We start from the raw sequence: 12,590 nt of genomic DNA, 5'->3' as shown, positions 1-12,590 counted from the left end.
AGCCAGGGAGGGCGGGAACGATGGGGGCGGGGCCTCCTTAACAACAACAAAAAAAAAAGGAAAATGATTATTAAAGGGAAAAGCATAGGCCTGCTAACTAACTCTACACACACAAAAAACAATTTGGAAAAAATCAGATTACAATTTGTAAGTCATTATTGCCTTATATTAGCGGGATGTAAAACTGCCTTTTGAAACAAAAATTTGACATATATAAAGTGTTTTTTAATAGTTTGGAAAGAATGCCAACTAGGCCTACCAAGACACCACTTCTTTGGTTGTGTGCAAAGTATATATGGAGAGTAGAGTGCATGCATTTCAAGATATTTTCTAACGAAATGGAAAATGAGTTTCACAGTGTTTTTTGCAATAACTGATCTTTATTAAGATAATCAAGATGCAACATACAGTCCTTTCAACAAGTTTAATGTAGGATTTACTTTTGCAGCCATTCATGTATCTTTTGGGGGTGGGTAAGAATTTGTGAATAAATATTGGGAAATTAGTGGAAGAAAATTTGCTAATTTAAAACACACATCTCAGGAAACAACAGGGGCGAGTTTTCTCCCCCGGGATGGACAATTCAGTCTGCTGTTCACAAATGTCACTGCATGAGCAAACATAATTAGTTGGTTCTGCTCATGCAGATTGTGTTAACTTGGAGTATAATTATGTCCTCACATGCACCAATATAATAGCCTAATTAATAACACAACATAACCTGAGCCCCCTAGATAAAAAAAAAAAGTAAGGTCATTGCCAGATTACTTTAATACACAAGATCATCAACACATACATGTTAAGCTTTCACATTTGAAGGTTTGCATATGGTGAAGATAGCAGCAACAATACATTTTACGGTAGCACCATGTTACTCTTCCGCGTATGTTGCTTTAAAAACACATTAGACAACCTATATAGAGATATATAGGAATGCCAGGAATTCAGGAACAAAGTGTCCATGTTAAAGTAACATGATTTTGTTACATATTTTGTGAGGGGAACTGCCATCAAGCAGAGTGTTTCATGGTATTTAAGGAACCATTTCCATTATGATTATTCCTATAAAATTTCATTTTCATATAATGAGGTGAACTATCTAAAATGTGTATCAACCAATTTACATGTACACGTATTTATATAGCAGTTGTTATGCACTTGTGTACGTGGTTCGTCATGTTTGGTTGAATGGGGTTTTCCAGAAACTATTTTTAGATACCAGTCGCCGGGTTTCATTGGCTGACTGTGTGTGTGCGCGCTGGTCGTGCATGTATGTACGGTTGCCCTTTGAATTCACGAATTAAAATATTTATCACCACGTTGTGTGTATATAGGTATGTTTAAAAAAGCAAAAGCAAAATATTTGGGCTTGTACCTGATCTGTGTTTTACTCCCGAGGGATGTTATGAATTATCTCTATTTATAAAGGGACTGAAGTTGCGATACATGTATGCTTTTCTTTCAGAAATGTCACCGTGGAATTTATTGACAAAATTATCTCTGAAAATTATCGATTCAAATACCATAATGCGCCTATCAATTGTAATAACTTACAGCTTTGCGCCAATGGGTGAAATAATGAAAATTCTATAAAAAAAAATATAAAAAAATTAAAAAACACAGAGGTTTTGGTAGGACCATTTGTCTATGGTTGTTGATTTGTTTGAGGCATTTATTTTAGCGGGAAGGGATTTTTTCAGAGTATGTGTGTGTGTTCCTGTTTTACACATACCTGGCACGTTTCCAAGAAAACAATATCTGCAAGAATACAGGCCCACGTCCACCAGGACAATAACGGAACAATTGAATACACAAAAGTCTATCGGTTCAACTAAGAATCATGCGTAGTGGCTTTTTTTACTACATGTACATGTCTTTCCTGTTGCCTTCTAGTTTCCAACTGTCTTAGGATGATGTTTTCAAAGATGAGGCAAACCACCTTGAAGACAACTGTTTTAGGGTAAGAAATCACCATTTTTTCTGATTGAATTCAATTCTTTTCGTACGAAAATGAACTTGAAACATCATTGTGTCCTTCAATTAAGAGCTGTGTTAGGCCTGTGTATTTTGAGTTTTATTATTTTTTTTAGCACACAAAAATAGGTGCACTACCAATTGAAGATCAAAGTGAATAGATTTTTACCACGAAACCTGCGAAGCAAGCACGGGGGATCCAGAAGCACATTGTCTGGGGCCCAGAGGGCTGATTTGTTTTTGGCTCTGTTTGTATTATATTAAAACGAGTAAAAGGTAGGTGTAGCTGATGGCTTGCGAGGGACATACGCAACGTCTTAACTATCAAAAAGGTGTCGTCACTCGGATTACAAACACAAGCTGTGGGTGCGTGACCCCCGTGTCCCCCTCCCCTTTTCCTTGATCCACAAATTAATGCTGTTAAATAATAATAATAAGTAAATAAGTGGTGACTGGTATCCATTGTGGGCTTTTTTATTTCGTTCATGATTTTTTGAGCAGAGGGTAGTATTTTTACTATTAAGTTGCGAGATTTGGATATTACAGTTTAGATATTTGTTTTTACTGGTAATTAAGCCAAGTTAAGAAAAATGACGGGGTTACAAAAAATGCTGCGATGTAAGTCAAAATTTGTTAGAAGGCATTTAAAAATCAATATATTGTTAAAAATAAATTACATGTATAACTAAAGGCATTTTGTAACTGTCACAAAATAGATTGTTCAAAGATTGCATTCTAACCTGTATCAGCCCAATCCAATAATTATTTTATTCGAATATGTATTGACTTCGCTATTATAATTATTAAAAAAATGATTTATAGATTTTATGAGAACACTGTAGAATTTCTTCTTCTTTTTTAATACAAGGTGAGTCAAACAGAAAGTGAAAGAAACATTTTGTTTAATAATAATATACGTGGCTCGCGCCCCATTAAATGGGGAAATTGGGGAAAATTGGGGAAAATTGGGGAAAATTGTACATTTATTGACTTGTAACTTCATTCCCAAGTTATTTCATTCCCAAGTTATGTCTAATTTAATTTTTAAAAATCACAAAATTCAGTTGTCCACCACTGATCGTATAGGCCTACCTGTACCTTTCTAAAAACTCATGAATACCCATCAAATGCAATGAAACATAAAAATTTTCTCACCTCCATAAATGAACGAAAACTTGCAAAGGAAAAAAGACAAAAATCACCATCAGTATGTCAGAAAAAAAAGTTAACTTATTTCTCATGTTCAGAACAAAAAATCTGACGTTAAACATAATGTTTCCGTTTTGACTCGAATGATTAAAATCTCAATTAGATAGGTGTAGCTTCCAATGGCATTCAAGTGACAGTTATAAAAAAAAGTCTTAACCTCTTAAAGTAAAACATGCATTACTTCTGATAGCAATAATCAATTTCAGTAACTTGGGTTTTTTTTTCAAGATGACAGAAAACGCTTGCCCTTTAAGAATACTTCATTGGTGTATCATATTTGATTAATTCTTTTAAGAAACAAATCCAGGTCACTTTTGTACGCACGTTTATTGTGATGTGCACGGTGGGATGAGTCATATTTACCCGGACGTCCGCTCAGTAAGCAGTCAACCAGTTTCACCAACTCTGCCACTTGTATCCAGGCAGATGTTACTAAATATAGTTTGCAACTACAATAGTGGTATCTGGGTGGGGTAGTGCTTATAATAAAATCAATAAGATCACTAACTCAGCCAATAAAATCATTGGTGAAACTGTCCAAGATTAATCTACGAGGCAGTTCTGCCGGAAAAACTAAAAGCAATACTGCTTGACAATTCCCATCCGCTGCATACATTTTTAGTTTTAAATAATTCCGGCAGATTACGACAACTTAAATCAAACACAAAACGCCATCGCTTGTCCTTTGTACCAAATGCAGTTTTTTGCTTTAACAACAGTTTCGCCAGATAATCAGTTTTAAGTATTGTATATAGGTGTCGGTATGGCGATACACAGTGTTTTATTTCCATGCCTATTTCCCCTGTCCCTGATCCCTGTACCCTTATTGTGTCCCTTTTCATTCACCTGCACCCTTTGTATTCTTGCCCTTCATTGTTTCTCCCTGACGAGTCCGACTTTCCTTTTTTTTCTTCCACGTTCCTACGTTTTGATTTATTTCCCCACGTCTTTGTTTGCGAGTCCTTTTCCTTTTATCCTTGTTATTATGTCCCAGATATGTTTCCCTCCCTGTCCTTTAGCCCACCTTCCCTACCTGTACCTTTCTAAAAACTCATGAATACCCATCAAATGCAATGAAACATAAAAATTTTCTCACCTCCATAAATGAACGAAAACTTGCAAAGGAAAAAAGACAAAAATCACCATCAGTATGTCAGAAAAAAAAGTTAACTTATTTCTCATGTTCAGAACAAAAAAATCTGACGTTAAACATAATGTTTCCGTTTTGACTCGAATGATTAAAATCTCAATTAGATAGGTGTAGCTTCCAATGGCATTCAAGTGACAGTTATAAAAAAAAAGTCTTAACCTCTTAAAGTAAAACATGCATTACTTCTGATAGCAATAATCAATTTCAGTAACTTGGGTTTTTTTTTCAAGATGACAGAAAACGCTTGCCCTTTAAGAATACTTCATTGGTGTATCATATTTGATTAATTCTTTTAAGAAACAAATCCAGGTCACTTTTGTACGCACGTTCATTGTGATGTGCACGGTGGGATGAGTCATATTTACCCGGACGTCCGCTCAGTAAGCAGTCAACCAGTTTCACCAACTCTGCCACTTGTATCCAGGCAGATGTTACTAAATATAGTTTGCAACTACAATAGTGGTATCTGGGTGGGGTAGTGCTTATAATAAAATCAATAAGATCACTAACTCAGCCAATAAAATCATTGGTGAAACTGTCCAAGATTAATCTACGAGGCAGTTCTGCCGGAAAAACTAAAAGCAATACTGCTTGACAATTCCCATCCGCTGCATACATTTTTAGTTTTAAATAATTCCGGCAGATTACGACAACTTAAATCAAACACAAAACGCCATCGCTTGTCCTTTGTACCAAATGCAGTTTTTTGCTTTAACAACAGTTTCGCCAGATAATCAGTTTTAAGTATTGTATATAGGTGTCGGTATGGCGATACACAGTGTTTTATTTCCATGCCTATTTCCCCTGTCCCTGATCCCTGTACCCTTATTGTGTCCCTTTTCATTCACCTGCACCCTTTGTATTCTTGCCCTTCATTGTTTCTCCCTGACGAGTCCGACTTTCCTTTTTTTTCTTCCACGTTCCTACGTTTTGATTTATTTCCCCACGTCTTTGTTTGCGAGTCCTTTTCCTTTTATCCTTGTTATTATGTCCCAGATATGTTTCCCTCCCTGTCCTTTAGCCCACCTTCCCTACCTGTACCTTTCTAAAAACTCATGAATACCCATCAAATGCAATGAAACATAAAAATTTTCTCACCTCCATAAATGAACGAAAACTTGAAAAGGAAAAAAGACAAAAATCACCATCAGTATGTCAGAAAAAAAAGTTAACTTATTTCTCATGTTCAGAACAAAAAAATCTGACGTTAAACATAATGTTTCCGTTTTGACTCGAATGATTAAAATCTCAATTAGATAGGTGTAGCTTCCAATGGCATTCAAGTGACAGTTATAAAAAAAAGTCTTAACCTCTTAAAGTAAAACATGCATTACTTCTGATAGCAATAATCAATTTCAGTAACTTGGGGTTTTTTTTCAAGATGACAGAAAACGCTTGCCCTTTAAGAATACTTCATTGGTGTATCATATTTGATTAATTCTTTTAAGAAACAAATCCAGGTCACTTTTGTACGCACGTTTATTGTGATGTGCACGGTGGGATGAGTCATATTTACCCGGACGTCCGCTCAGTAAGCAGTCAACCAGTTTCACCAACTCTGCCACTTGTATCCAGGCAGATGTTACTAAATATAGTTTGCAACTACAATAGTGGTATCTGGGTGGGGTAGTGCTTATAATAAAATCAATAAGATCACTAACTCAGCCAATAAAATCATTGGTGAAACTGTCCAAGATTAATCTACGAGGCAGTTCTGCCGGAAAAACTAAAAGCAATACTGCTTGACAATTCCCATCCGCTGCATACATTTTTAGTTTTAAATAATTCCGGCTGATTACGACAACTTAAATCAAACACAAAACGCCATCGCTTGTCCTTTGTACCAAATGCAGTTTTTTGCTTTAACAACAGTTTCGCCAGATAATCAGTTTTAAGTATTGTATATAGGTGTCGGTATGGCGATACACAGTGTTTTATTTCCATGCCTATTTCCCCTGTCCCTGATCCCTGTACCCTTATTGTGTCCCTTTTCATTCACCTGCACCCTTTGTATTCTTGCCCTTCATTGTTTCTCCCTGACGAGTCCGACTTTCCTTTTTTTTCTTCCACGTTCCTACGTTTTGATTTATTTCCCCACGTCTTTGTTTGCGAGTCCTTTTCCTTTTATCCTTGTTATTATGTCCCAGATATGTTTCCCTCCCTGTCCTTTAGCCCACCTTCCCTCGTCTCTTGGCATCCCCGCGTTCAATTTAGTCCAGTTTGTGTGTTTTGAAGGTTTAAGTGTATTTCAAGTAACACATTTATTACTACATTATTTTTATTTTCATTGAATGTTACAACCTGTATACCATCTGTTGTAATATTGAATTTATTGTATTTTTAATTATATGCAAACCAAGAAAAAGAGTCTCATGCTGGAATATAAATTAATAAAAAAAAAATTGATTTGAATTATGAGTCATATTAACTCGGACATTTCCTCCAGCTCTGCCACTTGTATCCAGGCATGTTACTAATAGTTACAATTGTGGCATCTGGGTGTGTTAGTGCTTGCTGATGTGAATTTTTTTCTTGGCACATTAACAAAAGTAACGATAAAGTTGTGTTGCGTGTCTTATTTTTTTGTTGTTGAATGGGTGACGGGAAAGTTGACAAGCCAGTTTCGGAATGTGGAAGCCTGCTTTGAATGGTCGAAAGAAGTCTTGGTAATTTGCCAAGTTTCCTGCATATAATGTTGGGCCACGGTCTCCAATGTACAGGACAGTGTAAATTAACATGCTTATAATATACTACCGATGAGGGTGCACTGAACCAATTTAAGCCCCATTGAAAACAGTGTTTCAAAACAGTAGTTTCAAAAGGGACTTTGAGTTTTATTCTCTCATTTTGTTGTTGAATGGGTGACGGGAAAGTTGACAAGCCAGTTTCAGAATGTGGAAGCCTGCTTTGATTGGTCGAAAGAAGTCTTGGTAATTTGCCAAGTTTCCTGCATATAATGTTGGGCCACGGTCTCCAATGAACAGGACAGTGTAAATTAACATGCTTATAATATACTACCGATGAGGGTGCACTGAACCAATTTAAGCCCCATTGAAAACAGTGTTTCAAAACAGTAGTTTCAAAAGTGACTTTAAGTTTTATTCTCTCATTTTTGCCTCCAGGTGCATCAGGAAGATCTGGCTTCTGTTCCAGACTCCATGGTTTAAGCAGAGTTTAAAACCTGTAGTTCAAGCTACAAGTACTTACGAAGAAGACGTTCAAGACTACTTGGAGGATCATGTTCAACGGCTGAAGGAAAATTTGTCTCCCATCACTGTGTCTGCTTTAGAGGGGATGGATCTTGTGCAGTCCAAAGAGTATGCGTGCACAGAGGCTGTTGGTACTCGGCAGATTTGTACCTCTGAAACTGTGGATTCCTTCAAAGAAAACATCAAGAGTAAGACAGATCCCATTCTTCCTGGCTGCAAGTTATCTTTGACTGAATCCCAGAGCAAAGTTGGATGTCGCTTGGTTGCTAAGGTGCTGGAAGTTGGGGCTTCCTTGGAGATTTCGCTCTTGTCAGTAGTTGAGGTGTCCTGGTCGTTTACTTCCTGGCTGATGGCTGTTTCATTGTCCTTCCAAATCTATGTTCCTGGCTCAAGTTCCTGGTTCACAACTGAAGAACCGTTCCAGAAACAGGCACTGGCAGTCAAGAAAGAGGATTCCTCAAAAGATCAGTCTTCCCAGCTCCAGAATTTCAGCTCTGGGTTCATGGGTGTGTCTTTCCACAAGGAGGAAATCATTTCAAGTGAGCCAACTTCATCTGGTAGATCTGGCCTGACTCCACCAATTTCCTCTGAGGGAAAAACAGGCACAAAGAGGTGACATATGAAGAGAACACTATTTTTAAAGCATACGTATTTATAAGAAGTGCAATTTAATTCATCAAAAATCACACAAAATAAAAGTGTTATTTCTGATGAGTATCCCTAAAATGTCTTATGCGGTATATATGCCCTATAAAAACATTTAAAATACTTATCTGCCTACTTTTTCCTTTTTTTCGCAGACTTCATTTTCTATCCCTTCTTTGTGTAGCCCTCACCTTGTGTGGCCCTTAGATATAAGCCTTGATTATGATGGGCGATCTTGGTATGAAAACCTACATACGATAATATTTGAAGTAGTGGCCGCACGATGCAAAAGCATGTACATGGATTTGAATGAAACTATTGCTTATTTAATTTTTTTTTCAAATAAAAGAAAGAGAAACACCAAGAAGAGTACCAGGAATCTGCAAAAGAGGAAGATGATTGGAGCAGGGCCAGAAGAGAAACTGAAGAAACCAGCGGTTGTCACGGCAACTGGTGGTGGGTCTTCTACTAACCAGACTTCCAAGGGTCAACAGAGCAGTCAAGAGTCCACCAAAAAACAGGTGAGTGGTAGTCTCAAAATCAAGTAAGAATGACTCAAACTACCATGCTTTGCCTCGTGATGGATCACACTAATCTTAACGCATTTAACAACCGATACAGCTATTTTTGCTGGAGTGTAGCGGTACATGTACATGCTTATTGTGTAGGAGTAAACAATTATTTTTAATGGCTGCTCAATAACAGTGACATCTTTGTTAACTTACACGTATGGACTCAAACAACAATTAAAAAAAGTACTGAAGCAAAATTGATCAAAACAAATGGACAGTTATAACATGCCAATGTGGCTGCCATTTTATACCCTATACCATAATTACTTGGATTTTGGAGAGGAAAAAGGTGAAAAGTGTTACCGGAAAAACGATGTACAAGTGACGTGTCAATGTGTCTTCTTACAATCAATAGTCATCCACCTCTGCTCGAGTGACTAGCTCCTGCCCTAGAAGTCGGAATGCAGGAGGCACTGGGGCATCTGGTGGAACAGGTTTGTGGACAATAATCAGCAGATATCAAAAATATTCAACTTACAAATATTTTCTTTTGAGTATAGAGCAAAAGACAACGCTCGGATAAACTTTGCCACTCAACGAAGAAAGAGCAAGGGCAGATAGTTACTGTTAAGTAATTTTAATTTCAAAGCAAGGTATAACATTTCAGGCCCATGGTCAATGATTTGTGCTTCTACATTTTCTTGTTGATGCATCTGCCGCACTATTAAGTTCAAGATACAGTTGTATTTTGTTTACGTTTTGGAGCTTTAATTGATTGTGCAATCGTCTTCATTTTCAGGTGGGGAAGAGCCACCAGATGACGACCGACGCGGGAACAGGTCGCCACCCCCGGATGCAGCTGGAGCAGCAGACAAAGAGCAGGAGGATGAAGATGAGTCCAAGAAAGAAGGCGCTCTAAATATCCCAGTGAATGTTCACAACAAGAACAAAGTGAAGGATTACCTGAGAGATGATCAACGTGTTACGGGATACTACCTTTGGGGTGATGATGACAACCATGTTGCAGGGGACCAGCCAGCAACCACTGCATCACCTGTCAAGTCCCATGGTCGTAGGGATGGTGGATCCTTCTCTGGCCCTCGAGGCCGCAAGCCAAAAAAACAGCCAAATCACGCTCCCCCGGTGGCCAAAAATGCCTGCCGCTTCACAGCATCCCTTCTAGGGGTTGTCAACCAAGATGGACACCGAAGCCCTTCACCCACGGTCCATACCAGATTTGGCGACTACAAAGATTCTGAAATGTACCAACGGCCGCAAGAATCTTACCCTACGGCCGGGTCCCGGTCACCTCCACGCTACCTGTCTGGCACGCCCGTGTTTGGGGAATCTGAAGAGCATCCCAACACCTACAAAGAGGTTCCTCCTGACAAGCCAAATCTCCCCACTCGTGATGATGCATCCTCATCCCAACCGGAGCCCCTTAGAGGTGAGGATGCTTCAGCTCTCAGTGACACCAGCTCCCAAACCCAGCCAGAGGTACCAACCAGCCAAGAGATACCAGAAGACTACAGGCTAATGATTCGGCAACAGTCTTCAGGTCAAGGGAGTGTCCTATCTCAGACAGAGAGGGTATTATACGCCTACATGAGAGGTAAGTAGTTTTGAAGAGGACGTTCGTTTCTATTGTATAAACACACAATACACTATAATAATAAAAACATCTTTTTCTAGCCTTTAAAACATAATACAGGGGGAAATGTCAGCAAACTAGGAAAAAACACAAGTTGGTAAAATGTATGCACAAGAAAAAACAAGAGACTGTGAAACAGACTGAGGAATGTCTGACCTACAGTGGTTGAAGTCCCCTGGTAATTCATCGGAGGCATTTATTGACTTTTTTTCCATTTCAGAAAACTTCTTGCGTGCAGCTCACAGCCAAGAGGATCCATTGGAAATGGAAAAGCTAATGCACGAGGCCAATTCTCTGCCTGAGGATCATGACCAAGGAGATGATGAACAACTGCAAAATCATTAAAATATTACATATGGCAGTTAAATGAACCTATTCTTAATGGCAGATCAATTTGAAGGAAATGACAAGTACCTTATGGATAAATGTTTTCAATAAAAATGAACAGATGAGATTGGTGTGGTTAATTAAAACATGCTTTCCATTTTTTTTAAAGTAATTATTTGCCAAGACAAAAATTGCCTTTCAAAGTTACTCTATGCAGTTTGTACGTTTATAGGTTTGATTCGTTTTCCCTCTAAAACATCATAGATTACCTGATTTTAATTAAAATCCCATACTTGCTCACGTTTTAAATGCAAGGATTATTTGAACGCAATTACAAAATGAAAACAAGTTAATGATGGGGCAATTTTGAAGGCAATGAGTTTCATGACGATTCTGAGTCTTGGCCGGTTTCTCACATTTTGTGCTTGCTGACTCTAAGTATCTGTGATGAAAAGATGAGAGAGATCAGGACATTATTTGTTTCTAGGTGCGTAAAACATGGTGAAACCTACATGAGTTTGATGACATTCTATATGATTTTCAAAACAATTCAAGGAGTGTTCACTAATCCCGAGATGTATAATTACCTTTTTCTTTCTCTCTTTAAAAACAAAATTGTACATTTAGGTTTGAATCATTATTAACACCTGCATAACCTTTGTAATATCCATATGTAGGATAGCTTAACTTTAGTTAGATTGTACCATAAAGATATACTGCAACAACTGTGTTTAGCAATCAAACACTTTTCTAAACACTTTCTTGCTATCACTTTGTAAGCATGTTTAATTATTTAACATGCTTAGAATATTGACGCATTGTTTAGCGAGTGAACACGTAAGAAATCGGACACATATTACTTAGCTTTTAAGTTTGTTTACAAAGTGATAGTTAGCAAGATTGTGTTTAATTGCGAAACACATTGTTTAGAGTGTAGATTATCGTATATTGAAATATTCGGATTATTGGTTTTTTTATGGTAGCAACTTTTGTTTAACTTTAAGCATTATAAATGATTCAGATCTGAATGACTTTATATACCCACCATCCATATAATTGCTGTTATTCGTGTACGAATAATGAAATGAAAAATATTTTAACCACCATTTAATTATTAGAAGCAAACCCTTCGGACAGTGTCCAACTACACTGTACTTTATGAGTGCGGAAAGCAGTTAAAAATTGTGAAGCAATTAAAAGCTGAAGTTTCCCACTATGATAAAAGTATCTTTGGAACAGAGTCCAGTACTGAATGAGCATATGTACAAAGCCTTTCACCACAACCAGTACTGAAACCCTAGAAGTACTATTTTCTAAAGTAAGTAAAAAAAAATGTCAGTAATTGTAGATGCTTTTCAATAAACATTGCAGTAGTTATAGTGAGATCTGATTTATTGTCAGTCTTCTCTGAAGATAGATGTATAATTAAAACTTCATTTCACTCGGTAACTAAAAAGAGGGCTCAAAATCACACAAAGTAAATCCCCCGACCAAATAAATATCTAAATACATCCAAAATAAAATAAATAAATAAATAAATAAATAAATAACGAAACAAAGGTCCCCGATAATCCAACTGACTCAAAAGTTCCGGGTATACACAAAGTCTACCGTTGACTTAAGAACATATAATTGATATTATTCTGCAGCGTTATTCAGATATTTAAATGGTCATGTGGGTGGGGTGGGGTACCGGTGTTGAAAACATACGCCAATGTGCAAGTCGTGCATACTTGTATGTATCTCAAAATGTATTGCATATTCCTTGTAATCAATATGGCTATACTTATCCACAGTCCTACAAGTATTAGGCCTACGAATATATAGGCCCATTTACATTCACACTACACAGTACAGGGGCATAAAGATGACATGTGGATCATCATTCTTCTGTGTAGCCTAAATACCTGTAA

General features: G+C 37.4%; 1 protein-coding gene across 1 annotated transcript; it reads left to right on the top strand.

The window, feature by feature from the left end:
• Nucleotides 1-1,898: 1,898 nt before the first annotated feature.
• Nucleotides 1,899-12,176, top strand: LOC119719792. Its single transcript, XM_038189281.1, has 6 exons — nt 1,899-1,960; nt 7,456-8,154; nt 8,537-8,708; nt 9,115-9,193; nt 9,499-10,311; nt 10,571-12,176. The coding sequence occupies exons 1-6, from the start codon at nt 1,911-1,913 to the stop codon at nt 10,693-10,695; spliced, it is 1,938 nt and encodes a 645-aa protein (XP_038045209.1). The 5' UTR covers nt 1,899-1,910; the 3' UTR covers nt 10,696-12,176.
• The last annotated feature ends 414 nt before the right edge of the window (nt 12,177-12,590 follow it).

Source organism: Patiria miniata, unplaced genomic scaffold, assembly GCF_015706575.1.
Source record: "Patiria miniata isolate m_02_andy unplaced genomic scaffold, ASM1570657v1 HiC_scaffold_8, whole genome shotgun sequence".
Classification (NCBI taxonomy): domain Eukaryota; kingdom Metazoa; phylum Echinodermata; class Asteroidea; order Valvatida; family Asterinidae; genus Patiria; species Patiria miniata.
The sequence above is the reverse complement of the archived record's forward strand: the minus strand, read 5'-3'. Positions and strand labels throughout refer to the sequence as shown.

Excerpts from the sequence above, each read along its gene's own strand:
- LOC119719792 (XM_038189281.1), top strand. The coding sequence starts at position 1,911 with ATGATGTTTTCAAAGATGAGGCAAACCACCTTGAAGACAACTGTTTTA. Across the intron at positions 1,961-7,455 it reads TTGAAGACAACTGTTTTAGG|GTGCATCAGGAAGATCTGGC; the intron begins GTAAGAAATCAC and ends TTTTGCCTCCAG. Across the intron at positions 10,312-10,570 it reads ATTATACGCCTACATGAGAG|AAAACTTCTTGCGTGCAGCT; the intron begins GTAAGTAGTTTT and ends TTTCCATTTCAG.